Genomic DNA, 19042 nt, shown 5'->3' on the forward strand with positions numbered 1-19042 from the left:
ATGACCTACATAAATGAACAAGTACAGAATAATACTTAAGATAATACTCATATCCATCTTGCTACTGATAGTGGGAGTGCCTCCAGTATTGTCCTTTGAAGTCTGAAGGTTTGGGGGCTACCTCACATGTTTTAAACACATGTTAAAGAATCACCTACACCTAAGATAGAGTTTTCAGCCCTTTGGCTAAAATCAAGTAGATTAAGTATCTATTTCTTTCTGCTGCAGTGAGCATTTTTACCTGAAGTGGTTTTTAAAATTTAGCAAATGTAAAGCATAGCTTAACATAACTTCAAAACTAAAGAAGTCTAGTTATGCTGTTTAGGTCAAATCTATTTTTAAAAAGTTTTATTATCATAAAAAGAAGTGAAATACAGAAAAAAATAATAGTGATAAACCCATGCAAGAGGTAAATTAACAACAGCAAATGCTTCAGTTTACACTGCAATACTCCCTTTGTCACTGTTTACATTTCATTCACTACTTTAGTATGATACTTCATCTCCGCATCGGCAATTTTAACAAAATCTTGGAAAGTCTTTTGTTCAGAAGCAGATGCTGGTCTAACAGAAACGCACTTGAAAATGTTCTTATCTGGGTCGTAGTGTCCAACACACCTGTGAACTCGGCCTCTGATCAGTCTTGGAAGTTCACGATCCTGTTTTTCAAAACATAAAAGTCAAAAATTATGTATTGCTTCATCTAAAGATCAATGTCTAACTTATAATATGACAAATGATATGATATGATGATGTGATATATGATATGACAAACATGAATCACCATAGATGGTATGGTTCTCCGTGCTACTTAAAAGATAACTAGGTATATACACATATCCTGTCACAGAAGAATGGCCCTATCCTGGATAAGGATTCTTACAAACTAGCAAGAAGTTGCTTACTAGAAAATTTAAGATACTCCCCATAACAGCTCATGATAGATAAAAGAATTTCTACTGCCACAGGACTGTAGCCTATATTTTCACATGATTTTTTTGTGTTGTTGTTGTTGTTAGCCAGACAATGAACATGAACACTTTAAGATACTCACAATTTCATAAAATACACATGGAAGAGTATTTTTCCCATCTCTCATAAGAAAAGTCTTTGAATAATGTGGACCAGGTGTGACAGCTGAATCCAGGACAGCTAGGCAACATGGAAGTGGGGAAATTAATATTGATAAATACAAACAAAATTTCACAAAGAAAAGGTGATATTTAAGTGTCATTACATAACAGCCTCTCCCCGTTCCATTTATACAGTGGAATTCCATGGAGGAATTATCCTTTCAGTGTGTTCTGTAGACTGGCTGAATTCCAGAGCTGTTGTAACAATAAAATGCACTATAAGAACAAGTAAGCCTTATAGTTTAATGAAAACAACACTGAAATAGAATTCTAGTGTCAAGCCTTCAGCTTCATACTATTTTGTAACATTGTTCAAACGACTTATTTCATTTCCTAAAACAAACTATATCCCTGTAAGACATACAAGAACAGAGAAAAAAACCAATAGATGTCAAATGTTTTCATTACTTCAGGTAAACAAATTGACATATCTATCCCCTTCCACAGTTACATTCTGAAGTAGGGTAGAAGCACCTAAAATCTACCTTTGGGGCTAATTTTCAATATATATTTACCATAGTTTTATGAAACACATCTCTCTAGGCTGATTCATCTTACATAATTGCAAGTTTTTATTGTTTTAATCTACATTTTCCCATTTTCTTTCCCTTGAGCAAATTGTTTAACATCTCTCAAAGCTGTTTCTTAACCAACAAATACAAGTCCTAACTCATGTTTAGCATCATAAATTTTTATCAAAGTGTGTTATTCAATCACTTAGTAACCATTCCCTATGCACTGTTAATAGACATCTGTTATTCTGAAGCCAGACTACATTTCCCCAAATAAACATCATCTCCTTTTCCAATTTGTGTTACTCTTCATGATACCCTAGACATTCATAAGGACATTAAAAACATCCAAATCTATTACTGAAGTACTCTTGAAATATTATACCTACCCAATATTTCAAAAAGAAGTACAGTTCTCTGCACTTGTGCACGCCAGTACCTCATGCTTTCAATAACTGCAGAAATAATTCTTAAAGAATTATCTTTTTCCTTCAACTGATGCAAGGAGACATCCTTTGGGGGAAAAAACAGCATTGGAAAAATGTTTAATTTTATTCATTATACTTTTTGAACTACGTAGAGTCTAGGTCCTTATAATAAATACATATGTAGAATGTGTAAAAAGAACTACTAAAAGTTTCAATGCAATTAAACCCCCAAATTAAAGCCAGCATTACATCGCACTGCATTATAGTGTGAAAACAAGAATTTATTTAAAATAAGAAAAGAACTATGAGGTAAGAGAGATGTCCCAGCGGATGAACTACTTGCCATATAAGCTTAATGGCCTGAGTTGGATCCCCAGAATACATGAAAACCAACTCTACAAAGAATAACTACAACAAAGAAAGTATGGTTCATAACACCAAAAATATTGTTATCTGACACTTTGCATGAAAGTATTTCTGATATCTTTTGGGAAAATGACAATAAAAAGGATAGATTGCTTCTACAAACAATGAGCAAACTACTGTTACCTTAATAATTAAAAGAGTAAAAATCAGTAAGAAATTCTGAAATCACTATAAAAACAAAGAAATGTAAGACATTTCAGAAGCTAACATTCACCTATTCCAATAGGAAACTGGATATTTGTGTGAATCTGTATATGCCATGGATGTATCTATCTACATACTTACTTACTACACATGTAAACATGTAAATAAGTCATTCATTAATATTTAAATGTTTACCTTAAGAGTGTTTTCTCCTGGGGTGTCACCCAACACTGTTTTCTTACATTGATTTTGTTGAAAACTGGGCTTAAATGCCTGCAGTGCACTGGCTCTGTCCGGGCCTTTCACTGTAGAGCCAGGCAGCTTTGATAAACATGTTTGTCTGAGTACTCCAGTTTCCTTGTGTCCATCTAAGTTAGGAAATTCAGGCATTCCTGACTGTTTCTGTTGTTGAGCTCCCAAATTCATTGAATAAGAATTGAATTTACTGTTTGCTGCTGAGTTTGCTGTTTTATGCTGAGGACGGAAATCATTTTTATCCCAGGTTCTCAAGCTGGTATTTCTGTTGTCGCCTCTGAAGCTGTAAAAGTAGAACATACTTCTCTGTCTTTTTATTTAGGAAAAACTGATGAAGTTTTTCATTCTTATGACAATTAGTAGTTTGTAGCTACTACGTAGTCAGAAATTTCAAACACATCATTCATTGCACAATGGTACAATATAGTATTACTTCTCTTTCCAAACTTAGAGACACCCTAGGGAAGAAATAACTCATACAAAGTTATATAGCAGCAAGTCACTGGTAAGTTCAGAACTCAGACAACACCAGTCTCCCATCTCAGAGTACAGTGCTACAAACATGTTTACAATATTCAAACCTTCATATAACAGGAGTTTCCAAGTGAAATATTTTGAGGACTTCTGCTTAATTCTTTATACATTTATTTTGAAATTTTCTACAAAGTTTTTTTTAAAAAAAAAAGCTACAGCTTGGCTGTAAGGTTATTTAATACTTTGTGCTTTGAAAAGCCTACTAACCAACCTGTTTTAGCATTTATTTATCATATTAACCTAAATGACATACAAAAGCTGGTCAGTGTAGGATCTAATAAGACCCAAACAAAAGTATTTCCTAAGCAGGCCAGTTAAGAGTTATACGGAAAGGAGAAACTAGTTCAATTACAAATTCTTAACTATGAATATTGCAAACGTTACAAGATAATTAATACAACCCATCCTTTGTTTTTAAAAGGGGTGGGGAGAACCAGTAATCAGCAAAAAGCCTAGGTTTTATGGGACATAAGGCTTGTACAGTTTGAGAAATATTGTTAATAAATTAAGTATAAATTTAAGAATAAATAGGATAAAAAATCACAATTATGAATCTTTGGGTTATAAACACCATAAAAAAACATTAGTATTCAGGAAAAATATTAGAATTATTGTTGTTCGTTTTGTGTTTTGTATACCCTGTTGTGCAGATATTTCCTCTGAATTGAAACATTCCTTCCTGGATGGGAGAGGAGGCTCACAAAAGATTCAAGCAGCTAATGAAATTTACAAAACCCAGAAAAATCACAAGATTCTGGCCTTGTGATCAAGCAGCAAACACTGTTGCAAAGATAATACTCTTTGGCATAGTTACCTGTTAAATGTACAGAGAACTCAGAGATGAGCTTCTGTGAGCCATCACCTATGCTGGGGCAAGCTTCTCCATGACGTAGCTGCCTTTGAGCCCTCCACACACTTATACATAACCTTGCACACATGCTCTTTTTATTGTTTAAAAACTCACTAAGAATCACTATAAAATGCTATTTAGTCATATTCCCAGAAAACAAAAACAAAATTTATCCTGGTTTCTAAAAGCAATGATTTTTAGATTTCTAAGTAAAACAAACACAGAGTTCTTAAACACCCAATTAAAGAACCAGCAATTTTTTTAATTTATTTCTTTATTAATTAATTAAAGATTTCTGTCTCTTCCCCACCGCCGCCTCCCCATTCCCTCCCCCTCCCCTAATCAAGTCCCCCTCCCTCATCAGCCCAAAGAGCAATCCAAACTGCCTAGGCTCCCACAAAACCAATAGGTGCAGTAGGATCAAAAACCCATTGCCATTGTTCTTGGGGTCTCAGTAGTCCTCATTGTCCGCTATGTTCAGCGAGACCGGTTTTAACCCAGGCTTTTTCAGACCCAGGCCAACTGGCCTTGGTGAGTTCCCGGTAGGACATCCCCATTGTTTCAGTGTGTGGGTGCCCCCCTCGCGGTCCTGAGTTCCTTGCTCATGCTCGCACTCCTTCTGCTCCTGATTTGGACCTTGAGATTTCAGTCCGGCCAGCAATTTTTTTTAAATACTACATTAATTGAGCTACTCAAACAAGCACTTGCCTAGACCCAAAGTCTATATATCTTAGTGAACCTCTATGTAGTTATCAGACTCAATCTGAAGCCATGGAGCTTTACTTCAGATTGGTATACTTTCAACTATCAATTAAACTTTGTGTACTATCCACCAAAGAACTAGATCCTTATCTCTTACCCTGAAAATAAATTGATCGATTGATTGACTGACTGACTGATTAAATCAAACCTCCAATGGATCAAAAGTCTCCCTGAAAGTACTACAGGGAAAAGTAAGGAAAGCACTACAAGAAACAGGCACAGTTATGAACTTTCTAAATAGAACAGTAGTTGCACAAGAACTAAGCCAACAATTGACAAATGGGACCTCATGAAAGTTTCTGTACAGCAATGAGCATGATGGTCAGTCAATGAAGAAGCAGTCTTCATTATGGGAGAAAATCTTTGACAGATATATTTTGTCACAGAATTAATGACTACAATACACAAAGAACTCAAAACCTAAACACCAAGAAAACAAACAACTCAATCAAAAAAAAAGTAGGTTGTAGGTATAAAAACAACTCTCAAAGAAAAGATACAAATGGTTAATGAACATTAAAAGTGTTCATTAGCCACCAGGGAAATGCTAATTAAAGCTACTTAGAAATTCCATTCTCACCCAGTCAGAAGAATAAATAAAATGATAATAAACACTGACAAGGATATTAGAAAGAGAAACTCTTATTACTGTTGGTGAGAGTGCAGTCTGGTACAACCACTATGGAATTTAAGTGTGGGGTTTCTCAAAAACACCAGAAATATATGAACCTGTGGAGGGTTGGTAGGGATGCTATGAAATGTTGTCTTCTGGACATGATATGACAATTGCACTCATGAATTCAACAAGAGTTGGGGTAACCTGCATGAAATCTGCACAAGATCAAACCAGTTATACTTCCAGCACAGAGGCGGTAGATGATCTCAAGCCCTACTGAGAAAATATTGGCAGTTGATAGTTTCTGGAGAAGAATCGTTTTTTTGATGATGTGCTACTGAAAGGATTCCAGTGTTTCAGTGGCAGCCTCATACCCATGCACATACGGACAACACTAATTGAACTTAGTGAATTACTTAAGGGAAAGATGGCACACACTTCAATCCCAGCACTTAGAAGGCAAAGGCAGTGGGATCTCTGTGTGTTCAAGGCCATTCTAGTATATACTGAGCTCCAGGACAGCAGAACTACATAAAGGTATCTTGTATCCAAAAAATAAAAAGACATGAAATTGAAAGGGGGACATGTTGAAATACACGAAAGTGTAAGAGTAGGAAATAAGTGTCATATATAGTTATATTTCATTGTATGTGTGTATGAAATTCTCAAATCTGGTAATAGAACTATTATATAACCAAACTCTATCGCCTTGGGCATATACTCTAATGTCTAAAGGACTCTATATCCTACAATGTCCATTAGTAATGAATAGATAATAAAAATATGATTAACATATACAGTGGAATCTTATTCTGTTGTAAAAATTTTTTTAAATTGTAAAATTTTCCAATAAATTGATGGAACTAGAAAATATTATACTAAGTGAGGAAACCCAGGCTCCTATCAACAAATGCCACATTCTCATATGTGAATCCTGGCTTCAATTTTTTTAGATGGATATGTTTAACTTAGAATACCTATAGAGGCCAAGTGGCTAAAAGGGGGATGTTGAAGAAGTACCTTAAGGGGAGCATAACAGAACATAGGCAATATGAAAGTAGAGACTAGGAATACTGGTGATGGGAGAGTTTATGTAGGAATAGAGATAGGCATACAGGGAAGATCAGGACATAAAACAAAAAGTATATGAAAAAAGCTATATAAAAACCTACTATTTATTTTATTTATATTTTTAAAACGATCTTTTCTCATTTTACATACCTATCCCACTTCCTACGTTCTCCCTCCTCCAACTCCCTTCACCTTTTCCCACCCTAACCCCCATCCACTCCTCAGAGAGGGTAAGGCTTCCCATGGGGAGTCAACAAAGTCTGACACATCACTTTAAGGCAGGACCAAGGCCTTCCCCTCCCCCCCTATATTTAGGCTAAGCAAGATATCCCTCCAAAAAGAATGGGCTCCAAAAGCTAGTTCAAGCACTAGGGATAAATCCTGATCCCACTGCCAGTGGCCACACATACTGCCCAAGCCACACAACTGTCCTCCACATTCAAAGGACCTAGTTTGGTCCTGTGCAGGTTCCCCTGCTATCAGTCCGGAGTCAATGAGTTCCTACTAGCTCAGGTCAGCTGAACCTACTACTTTTAGGTCAGTTTAGGTCTTCCATATATATATCCACAAGTTATGCTCCAACAGATCAGAACAAACCATTCATCAAAAATATGTGGAAAAAATTACATCTATACCTGACATATACTTGTCATTATTGCTTATGTACACCATGCCCAACTATATAACACTTACAATGTATTACATTGTACAATTTAAAGTATAAAGAAAGGTGTACATAGATTATATTCAAATACCAGTTATGTATTAATGTAGAAATTTCCTAAATGTATTTCTAAGAAAGATTTTTTTTTAAGGAAAGAAGAGGAGTAAACAAAGGCAGACTTACCCCCAAATACTTTGGCTTCTTTCAGCACTTGACTGCATAGGTTTAGACACAGAATCTTGACTTTTCAGGGAATAAGAAGCAGAAACTGGTATTTGCCTTTCAAGGAAATATATTGTTAAATATAGTTTGCTTTCAGATTGAGAAATGCATGCAGAAAAATAGCATCACTCAGTAACAGACACACATTTATTGGTTCATAATTTTACACATACCCTATATTTGTTGTTTTCTTTAAGGGAGTCACCTCTGGATACACAGCTTCCCACGCCCAATCTCAAAAGTATAAGAAAAGTAAAAATAAGATACCTTTTAAAAATAATTCCTTATATTTAATAAATTTGAGAGTTCTAACAATTTGAAGATAAAGACGCAGTCCTCAGTAGTATTTGATTGCAGGATTTATCATAGCCTGCCTAATTTTATGGACATCTTTCTTCCCCATTGTAAAGATAGTAGTTTAATTTGTCTTTTCCACAATCAATTCTAATATAGTGCCTTGTAATTGAAAACATAAATTTAGTCAAATCCAATGTTTTTTAAACTTTATTCTACCCTACATCAAGAAATAAATCATAACTGGTAACTAGATAGCTAGTGTATGAGACTAATGGAGAGACACAGAATGAAAGGGTAAGATAACATAATTTTAACATCAAATCTAATCCTTACTATGCATGATAAACACTGACATTTCTATTCTGTTCTAGTTACTCTCTTGTGTTTTCAAGATTTCTATTTTGTGTTTTAATTATAGGGCGTAGGCACATGAGGGAACATGCTCATGGAGGCCAGAAGATCCCCTTGAGTTGGAGTTATAAGGAGGTTGTAAGATACCTGACATAGGTGATAGGAACCAAACTCAGGTTCCCTCAAAGACCAGTAATTCCTCTTAACCACTGAGCCATCTCTCTATTCCCTTACTCTCTTCTTTTTTATCATTATTAATAAAATTTATTCTATGTTTTTCACATCATATATCCTGATCCCATTTATTCCCCGTCTCGTCACAAATGCCCTCTGCCCTTGTATCCCCCCACCAATAAAACAAAATTCAAGAGAAAAAAAACTGAAGAAAAAAATGAAAAGAAAATGTAATAGGGAAGAAATGCAAAATCTCATCTAGAAGCTGAAGTGTGACCCAACAAATCATGCAGTATACTCCTTAGTCCATACTTTTCTACTTGCACTGCAAAGAGTCACTGGTCTGGTTTGATGCCCCTGGTCTCCACTACCCATGTGATGCTGGGCCCCTACTAGGGCTCTTCCTGGACTGTACAGCTCCCTGGCACCCTGTGTTGTGGAGTTCTGGCAGCTTTGGGCCTGTGGGTCAGGCTTTAACATGCTCCAGCAGCCCATAGAAGGGGTGGATGTTGGGGCAGGCCAAGTCATAACCCTGGGTCTGGGCCTGAGCTGCTGTAGGAGTTGGTCAACCAGATAAGAAATGGTGACAGATGTCCCATGCTTACGATTTGGGGAGTGGCTCACCCACACCTCCACTAACAGGGCTGGATCTGTTGTGCTGCCCTGTCAGGGTACAGGGTTTGCTCTCCCGACAGTTGCAGCTGGTGGGGACAGGGATAGCTCTCCCACTCTTATGACCACAGGACAGTTCTCCTACCTGTTCCAGGCATTGGTGGGCATGGAGGAGGACTTCTTTCCCCTGCCCATGCTACCACAAGACAGATGAGCAATGGGGCAGCTCTCCCACACTCACATCTTCGAGCATGGCTCATCCACATGTACACTAACAGGGCTGGCTTTATTGTGCCATTCTGTTGAGGCACAGGCCCTGTCATCCCGAGTGTTGCAGCTGGTGAGGTCAGGGATAGTTCTCCCACTCTTATGACCATAGAGCCATCTCTTCCTTCTGCTCCAGGTGGTGGGGGAAATCTTTCTCCTGCCCTTTGTCACAAGACAGATGTTACTCTCTTTTGAAAGTTGACTGTATCCCGAACTAATAAATCAAGATAAAAAAATCGTATTTCCTGGCCAGGCAGTGGTGGTCCACACCTTTAATCTCGGCACTTGGGAGGCAGAGACAGGCAGATCTCTGTGAGTTCGAGGCCAGCCTGGTCTACAAGAGCTAGTTCCAGAACAGGCTCCAAAGCTACAGAGAAACTGTCTCCAAAAAAAAATTCATATTTCCACATGTAATAGTTCACACTTATAATTTCTCATGTTCAGTATTCATGCTACTTATTAAAAATTTTAAATAGTAAGGAAGATTTTAAGTGGTAGAGAATGGTGTCTTATGCATGCCCATTTTCTACTTTTTATCCATAAAAAAGGAATGGGTACCAAATATGGCTCTCTGTGGGTAAAGATATTTGCCATGGAAGTCTCATATTTTGAGGTTGATGCCAGAGCCACAGTGGAATCAGAGAACTGATTCCCAAAAGTTGTCCTCTGACCTACATACACATACCATCATGATATGCATACATGTGCACTCATTCATACATACCAAAAATAAAATTTAATTATGAAAATGAGAATGTTATATGCTAACTTTATACTTTTAAATTTCTGGTGTTGAAGAAAAACAATTTAATGACTATACCAAATTCTATGGAAATATACTAAACGAAATTTAAAATGAGTACTGTTATATATAAAAATTTATATTTAATATTTTATTCACATGATTCCAATAGTAATTTTAAAGTTTGTCCCAAAAATTTAAATATACATAACATAATGGACCAAATATATTTTAGAATGTTTGCCTATCAGTGCCTTCTTTGAGAGGTAAATAAAGTCAGGAAACATTGAGCCAGTAAACAAGATGGCTCAGTGGGAAGGCTTGCCGTCAAGCATGATGACCTGAGTCTCATCTCTGGAACACACATGCACATAGACAGACAGACAGACAGACAGACAGATAGGCAGGCAGACAGACAGACAGCTAGCTAGCTTACTGGCTCACAGGGTGAGAAGATTTTAGTGGTCTCACTTAAAAGGTGTCACATTAGAAGCTTCCTGACTCCAAAACTTAATCAAGAGTTACAGAAGGAGTTGATCTCTAAAAAGCAGAGCTAGAATATGTAAACTCCCAGCAATAGCAACTTACACAATGTACTAGTTGAAGCTATATACGGGCATACTAGATGAGAGTATCTTAGAAGAAAGTATCTTAAATTGGGTAATTTACAAATAGGAATTTCTGACAGTGCTGGAGACTAAAACATCTTAGATTGAGGTAACAACAAACTAGGTATTTGGTGAAAGCATGTTCTCTGCTTCAGAGATAGCCCCTTAGTGTATCCTCACATGACAGAAGTAACAAACATACTTCTCCTTCATCTTCCTTTTTATGCACACTAGTACTGTGCATAGAGATAGAGTCCTCACAACTATAAGCACCTCCTAAAAGTCTGTCCCCTACTCAATGGTTAACTGCAACTTAAGAATTTTCAGAAAAAGGGTATAAAACACAACAAAGAAAAGCAGGCAAAACTGCCCTAAGAAAGCAATGACTAAAACACAGCACCAGAAGTTCCTGGGCTTGTGTCTTTTCTACAGTCCATTTTTTTCCATTTTTTCCATTACTCCATATACACTTTTCCCTGTTTCTGAGGTAACTCAAATTCTTCCATTCTTTACTACCAAATATATAAGTCACAGTAATCTGTTTTGAGAAAGAAAATCTTTGCACTGTAGGTTTCTACTTTAGTAAAAACAAAGGCTCCAGACATAAAGATACTCTATTTAAATGCTAAGCCACCCTTGTAGACAAGGCAACTCAAAACTGCTGTGCTGGAATGCTCAGAAGGAGCCAAGTAATCTCTATATCTGAGCAATGAAAAACAGCAGGAACTTGGCCTCAATGAGAGACCCAGGAATATTCTACAATCCTAGTTCTTGTCTCTTGAAATTTTCACCTTACTCATTTTCTTACCTGTTGGTAGAAGAGAAGAACTGTAACTGTCAGAAACAGTACTGATACCTGGATCATTCTGAAGTGGATTAGAAGTTAATGGCTGTCTGTTCCTCTTTTTCTGATTGAATAATGGCACAGGCAAACAGCCTACATTGAAGGTACCAATAAATTAGTATAAATCAGGTAAGTATATCTATTTCTAGACTAATTACCATTAATAATATGTAACAATAAATAGTTTGTCTACTTCTATATGCTAATATGCCAGATATATTTATATGCCCTTAAAATGATTTAAATCTAAATGATTAAGATCTAAATCTTTTAGAAGTCCTAAATAGCTCACCAGTATCTCTAAAGTCCTTTCTTCTTCTATCTTATCACTTTAATTCTTACTTTTAAGCAATTCTCTGTTTTTAATCCTCAAACATTTCCCAAATCTACTTCTTTTCCATATTTCCCTCTTCTGCTTGTCTAATTTCTTAGCAACAGCAGAGTACCTACAGAATATACCAAAGCTAAGAAAGAAGAAACTATGAACCACGTTTTCCAAAATTCTAACCATGTTTTAGTGTTTGACAGCCAGCTTCTGGGGCCATAGTCATCAACCAGTTTAACTAAGATTTTTCCTAGAATTCTGATGGAGGTGGGTCTTTATCTATCTGTTGCTTTCATTGGTTAAGTAATAAAGAAACTGCTTGGCCTCTGATAGGACAGAAAATTAGGTAGGCGGAGTAGACAGAACAGAATGCTGGGAGAAAGAAGCCGAGTCAGTCAGCCGCCATGATTCTCCCACTCCAGACAGATGCAAGTTAAGATCTTTCCTGGTAAGCCAGCTTGTGGTGCTACACAAAATATTAGAAATGGGTTAGATCAATATGTAAGAGCTAGCTAATAAGAGGCTGGAACTAATGGGCCAAGCAGTGTTTAAAAGAATACAGTTTCCATGTAATTATTTCGGGTAAAGCTAGCCAGGTGGCGGGCCTCAGCCCCCCGCCACTCTTTCAACAGAATTCTGATTAACATGTGGGTTCAAAGGTTACAATTCCCAATGCTGACAATTTTATCTCAATATATTTAGTCTGAAACCCAAATTATAATTTTAACAAATGTCCCAGCTATCTATAATGATATTTTTCCATGGATCATTATGAAAATGTCTTAGATAGTGGCTCTCAACTTTCCTAATACTATGACCCTTTAATACAGTTACTCATGTTGTAGGAATTCCTACCATAAAAATTATTTCATTCCTACATCATAACTATAGTTTTGCTACTGTTATGAATTGTAATGTAAATATCTGATATGCAGGATATCGGATATGCAATCCCCAAGGGGGTCACAACCCACAGATTGATAATCACCTTAATTGCCTTAAAAGAATGACAATACCCAATCCAAATGAAAATAAATACTATCACCACTTCCTCCAGATAACAGAAGCAGGTTCTCCAGTCAAAAATAAATAAATAAGTAAATAATAAACTTTAGAAGCTACAAGGGAATTCACGGACAAAAGACATCTTCAAAGCAAGAACTAGAAATCCTAGATAGGGATTCTTAAGTCTCTAGTCAGAAACTCTTGACACTCTACCATTGTCTCGCTGCCCCATTCTCATTACACTGCAAGAGAATACTGACTGTGGAGGCGCTCTAATGAAAAACTAGAATCAGGTGGACTCTTGAGCCAGGCTGCCGACATTAAAACTGTGCCTTCAAAGTGAATTTGAAAACAACTTCAAAGTTAAATGTGAGCAGTTTCCTTAAACTCTTTGTGCCCATGATACATACAGAGAAGCATAACATGATGATTAGAATTATGGAGTCTAAAATCAGAGATTTCTAGGTTCAAGTCCTGTGTCTACCACTCAGTAGATTATTTAAGGTCTTTGTACCTTGGTTTCTTATCTAGAAAACAGAGGTGATGGTAAGAATTAAATAATACTTCTGATGAAATATATAGAATACGGTGTGCCCACCATAAATTATTATTATGATCTTCATTGTACATTATGATCACTTCCCTAACTCTCATCATTCTTGACTTCTGTCCTTATATTACCTAATAATTGACAAAATATAAATACAAAATATTAGAAAACAGAAATGCTTCTAAAAACATTTTGAACAAATCAATCACAAAAACCACAAAAGAATGTATTTGTTTCCTGCTTACAAGCAAAAGTAAATCAATCACTTACATTTTGGGAAAAAAAAAGCACCAGAGGAAATCTTAATAATCTTCATTCTATTCTCATCTCTACACTACTAAATACTGTACCTTCACAAACCTCTTTACCTCTTTTGGATATGAAAAGAAAAGAGGCTAAACTAATGTTTAATCTCTTTAAAAAGTTTCTCCCAAAATGTTCCTAGAAACTATACACGTCTTATGTGGTATCTGAAAAATACCTAAAAATTGAAAGGCTGTTCAATACCTGCTGTACTTCGAGTTGAATTTTCATTTAGGTTTCTCTTCATTTTCTTCAGTATCACAGCTTTGCACTTAGCATCACAAAATGAAGCTGACTAAACTTTCAAAGGAAGAAACTTGTAACTCATTATTATCAACAAAACCAAATTTTCAGCCTATTAAGTATGGGCATTATGGTTTAAAACTTTCTAAAGTGACCACTTCAGGAATTGCTTTATGACTAAGAATATGAAACATATCCCATGTTTCCAGCTATGTTCAAATAAGTTAAGACGGGTGATATAATAGTTTCCTAAATATATACAGACTTTTTAGACAGTCTAAGTAATCTATTTTAGAATCAAAGACCCATTGTGGGAATTCTGGACCAAAGCTTTAAGGAAAAGGGACTAAAGGCAATGGCAAACTTCTCTAAGTAAAACATTGTTTTCATTATATTTTTTCTGCTTTTAGCTTCCTAATATATTTACATGTTAATTTAAGTTAACAAATACTTGCCCATGAAAAAGGCCAGACATAAACCCAAATAATTTCTGCTGCAAATTTACTGCCCAATGAGACAGACTGATGTGAACACAACTAAAATATAAATCAAACAGGCTAACGCTAATGTCCAAAAATTACCCTAAAGCTGCGACATGTAAGGCAGGGTTTCACAACCAGACTTGCTTAAACTACTGGTTTTGCTGGGTCTCTACCGCTGAGGGGCAGGAGCTACAGGCGTAGACCACTAAATCCTCAGCTGCAAGAGATCCTGCCTCAGTAGCGTGTGCGTGTGTGCGTGCGTGTGTGTTTGTGTGTGTGTGTGTGTGTGTGTGGTGTGGTGTGTATGTGTGCTTGTGGGTGGATGGGTATGTGGTGTGTGTGCGTGTATGTGCGTTTGTGTGTGTGTGGTGTGTAGGGGGTGTGTGTTTGTGTGTATGTGGTGTGTGTATGGTGCGTATGTGTGCTTGTGGGTAGATGGGTGTGGTGTGCGTGTGTGTGTGTGTGTGTGTGTGTGTGTGTGTGTGTGGCAGGGGAAGGGGAGCTACCCAACCCGCAGACACACCCTCCCTAACACCTTGCCTCACGAGGAGGCCGGACAGGGCCTGTCTGGGGCCCGCACTGAAGGAAGGGTTACATTTTCCTGTCAGAATTCATGTTCTTCCCCAACATCCCCCTCCCACCCCGCCACCTAACACAGCCAGTCGCGGGGCCACGGTATTTCCCTTCTGGAACCCCCGCCAACACCACGTACAAACGGAGCCCTCGAGTGAACCTCGCCTCCCTCGGCGGCCGCGTGCTGTACAGAGACGCAGAGCAGGAAGGCTGTGCGCAGGCGTGGCAATCTGCACATGCGCAAGCGCAGAGAGAGGCCTGCGCTTGAAGGTCTCGCGAGAGTTACAGGAACAACTGGCGTTTCTCAGCCAGAAAAGTCAAAAGCGACGCCCTTGGCGCCCTCGCTTGTGAGGTACGCAGCCGACACAAGCATGGCTCTGCCTCGTTAGCTCTTCTGTGCACAGAGAGAAACGTGTTCTGGTTATGGACGAGGCCGAGGGAGATTCCCCCAGCTCGGCCAGGCTCTGCCCCAGCTATGTCAGGAAATCATGGCCTCTCTTTCCTTATGCCTTGCCCATTTTCTAGACACTAGATATTTTCTAAGATGCTGGGGGCATCCTGGGTTGTGTCTAGAAGAGAATGATTGCCAAGGCGTTAAAACAAGATGCGTCTTGCCTATTCTGACGACGCCATGGATCAGGCAGGGAATTTAGTCTGCAGGAGGCTGATGGGGAGCTGAGGCCAGTTTCGAACTGACCCCCTCCCAAAAGCAAAGAATAGAAAGGCCAAGCCAGTGCTCAGTTGTCCGGGAGAGCATAAGAGCACGGAGGCCCCAGAGGGACTCCACAAAGGAAGCTGGGTGGTATGACAACCTGAGCCCTGAGCTCTAAGCCTCCTGCCTGGAAAAACTGAGAATTCTTGACTCTGTGACTTTTGGCAACTTATCCTTTCAATGTCTACATTTCCTTCCTCAATAAAATAGCAATAACAAGATTTACTTCATTGCCTTAAAATATTAAAAGGTATTAAACTGTCCCAGCACACAATAAGTGCTCAATAAAGGTTAATTCTTGTTTCAAACAGTAGCTTCCATTTTTGGTCACTTTTAGTACAGAGCAGGTATTTAGATATCTGGGCTCAAAGACCATGTCCTCTCCCTGCCCTGTGTGACATAGATGAAGGGAAGAAGTGGGAAGTGCAGCTATGGAGGGATGATTATTAGAAAAGGTCCACAACTACAAGATACTAAAATTAGGCTTGAAAGTCAGTAAGGAAGCGTGGTAGTAGATACTAGATTACTAAATTATAGCAGAACTTGAACGACAGGGTAAAGAATAAACTTTGAACATTTTGAATCTGGAAAAAGACTTCAACAAAATATCTGGAAAAACTGAGCGGTGACGGTGCATGCCTTTAATCCCAGCACTCAGAAGGCAGAGGCAGGCAGGTCTTTGTGAGTTCAAGGCCAGCCTGGTCTACAGAGTGAGTTCCAGGATAGCCAGAGCGACACAGAGAAACTGTGCCTCAAAAAAAAAAAAAAATAATTAATTAAATAAATCTGGAAAAAAAAGAAAAACTGTATTAATCGTGATTCCAGATAAAAGACTTAAAGACATGAATATAGTAAGCTTCAAGGAAGTGAGCTTTGACTTCATATATGCGTACATAAACACATGTACAATATATAACCAAAAAAAATATATTTCTCATTCTTAAAAGAGACAAGAGATCAGGTATGGCTCAGTGGTAGAGAGAGTGGTTGCCTTAGAATGAAGCCCTGGATTGGATCTTCTGAGAGCTAAATCATCTAAGGGAATCTCAGGTGAGGAATTGCTCAAATCAGATTGGTCTGTAGCCATGTCTCCTAAAAGATGATAACTGATGTGGGAGGTCCCAGCCCACTGTGAGTGGTACCAGCTCTCCTTAGGTGCGTGGCTCTGGGCAACATAAGAAAGATAGCTGACCAGAGAGAGCAGAGAGTGAGCCAACAAGGATTCCTCCCGGGTTCTGCTTCAGTTCCTGCTTAAATTCCTGTCCTGACTTCCTGAAAGGATGGATTGTGACCCAGAAGTCACTTCCTCCACCTAAATTGCTTCTGGCCAGAGTGAGCATTCCATCACAGCAACAGAAAGCAAGCTAGAACATCTTCTGACCCAGTTTCAGAACAGTCTCAGCCTAAATTTCCTTCCTACAAAATTTCTGCCTTGGCTCTGATTGGCTAGCCATACTATTAAGTCAAACTTTGCTGTCTCTTTGTTTTAAACATATAATTTTATTAAGAAATTGATCATCTCAGCGCTCAGGAGGCTGCAGCAGAAGGCTCACAAACGCAAGGCCAATCTGAGCTACATAAAGAGTTTGAAGCCAGCCTAAGCTATGTGGCAAGACCTGCCCCCCCCAATAAAATTACAGTGCTGCGAGTAATGCTTTAGGGGGGAGGGCGCATTTTATACATTTGTCAATAGATGATGTCAGCTAGGAAGGATTTCACTCAATATGTTATCAGTTCTCTAAACTCTCAAAAAAATAACTAATAAAAAATGAGTGGTTTTTTTGCCAGGTGCTTTGGGAAGCAAAGTTAGTGCTTTGGGAAAGCGGGAGTTAAAACCCTCTTGGAAGTTAACTTGGTATAAGAGGGTGAAAGCCTGTGTTGCTCCAGTTCTAAGCAAATGCTTTCGCTTTCTAACAAGGCTTTCTGCAGGAGACAAACTGTACACAGTAAACGAGGTAAGGATGAGAATTGCTGCTGTTCATTAATGCCAGGGAAGTTACTCATTCATACACCTAACAGAAGCTCTAGGAATGTGAAAGTACTTCCAAATGCCGGCCTGTTAAAATTCCAGAAAACAAGCCTCAAAGTTCGAGTCACTGGTGCCTGCCACAAGTAAGTTACTGAAGTGGCGTCTCCAGAGAGAGACTAGGGCAAAGGACAGAACACACCACGAGTCAGCAGGAAAGAAACAACCCGGCAGAGTGGGAAGGATTCTCTGCGGTTCTCTCTGCATTTGCCTGCTCTCATCATCATGAAGTGTTTGGTGTGTGCCGAGGCAGAGAGGAAACCAGCAGCTACAGGGACTTTGTCTTAGATTATGGCAGTAATTTTGATGTATAAGCAAATTGACTTTGCTTTGTATCTGCGTTATAATCTCTTAAGAATTGAGGCATTGGTTTATTAAATATTATGCAAACATTTTGTGTTTTCATCATGTATTTTGTTTGTGTGTTTTGTAATTCTACACTGTATTGGCTGTTTATGTGGACTCTGAAAGAGCAAAATTAGAAGCTCAGAGGAGTCCAAGAAAAACAGAGGCACCCTGTTGTCCATGGAAAACACTGGCCTTAATGAGAAACATGGCTTCCAGGCCTAGCTCGCTTTTATGTAACTGTGGAAACTTAGTCAGGCTGCTTAGTGTTTCTTTCCCTTATCCTTGCCATGAGGAAGTCAGCCCAACCTGCTATATCTTATAAAGTAGATTTATGAATATATTAAGCAAATGTCTGTAGGGAAACATTATAGATTAGCCTACCTACCCTGTGTGGGTATGATTGCTCTATTGTGTCCAAACAACCTGGTGTTCCAAATATAAATATTCCCTGTACTTTAACATTCTTGGCCTTCTGGGTGATTGAGCATAAACTCAGTATTTGGCTCAGAGTCATTTCTCCAAAGCTATATAATCATCTTATTCTGCATAAGTTCCCCTATTATGACCCCTGTAGAACAACGCATTCTAGAAGACAGTTTTTAATGCTAGTAAATGAGATTGCATCCATTAAAATATATGTGTGATGTATGTGTGATATATGCATATGTTATTTTTATATATTATGTTGTAAGATATTTTCAGGCATTGGAAAGACTTGAAAATTACTAACAGTTGCTTTTTGCTTGGTAGACAAAATTTTTTTAAAAAACATAGATTTACCAAAAAGTTCCTGAGAAAGACGCTAAAGATGTTTCAGGGTCACTTTTTAAAAATAATTTTAAGTTCATTGTGCCATGTCACCAAGCCCATCATTAACTGAGGTTTTGTGTCTCTGACTGCAGAAAGAACGCTGTTCAAGAGGCAGTCTGAGCACCTGTCCTTGACTGTTTGTAAAGAGAGACTC

At 38.1% G+C, this 19042-nt stretch overlaps 1 protein-coding gene across 1 annotated transcript; it reads right to left on the reverse strand.

Annotated features, from left to right (window-relative positions):
* Positions 1–466: 466 nt before the first annotated feature.
* Positions 467–13941, reverse strand: Spata22 (spermatogenesis associated 22). The gene is made up of 8 exons (XM_050162844.1): positions 13899–13941; positions 11476–11604; positions 7790–7850; positions 7578–7673; positions 2838–3180; positions 2034–2157; positions 1054–1151; positions 467–658 (listed from the first exon to the last, which is right to left on the reverse strand). The coding sequence occupies exons 1-8, from the start codon at positions 13939–13941 to the stop codon at positions 467–469; spliced, it is 1086 nt and encodes a 361-aa protein (XP_050018801.1).
* Positions 13942–19042: the final 5101 nt, after the last annotated feature.

Source organism: Alexandromys fortis, unplaced genomic scaffold (assembly GCF_014885135.2).
Source record: "Alexandromys fortis isolate MF-2015 unplaced genomic scaffold, M_Fortis_MF-2015_v1.1 scaffold_84, whole genome shotgun sequence".
NCBI classification, from domain to species: Eukaryota; Metazoa; Chordata; class Mammalia; order Rodentia; family Cricetidae; genus Alexandromys; species Alexandromys fortis.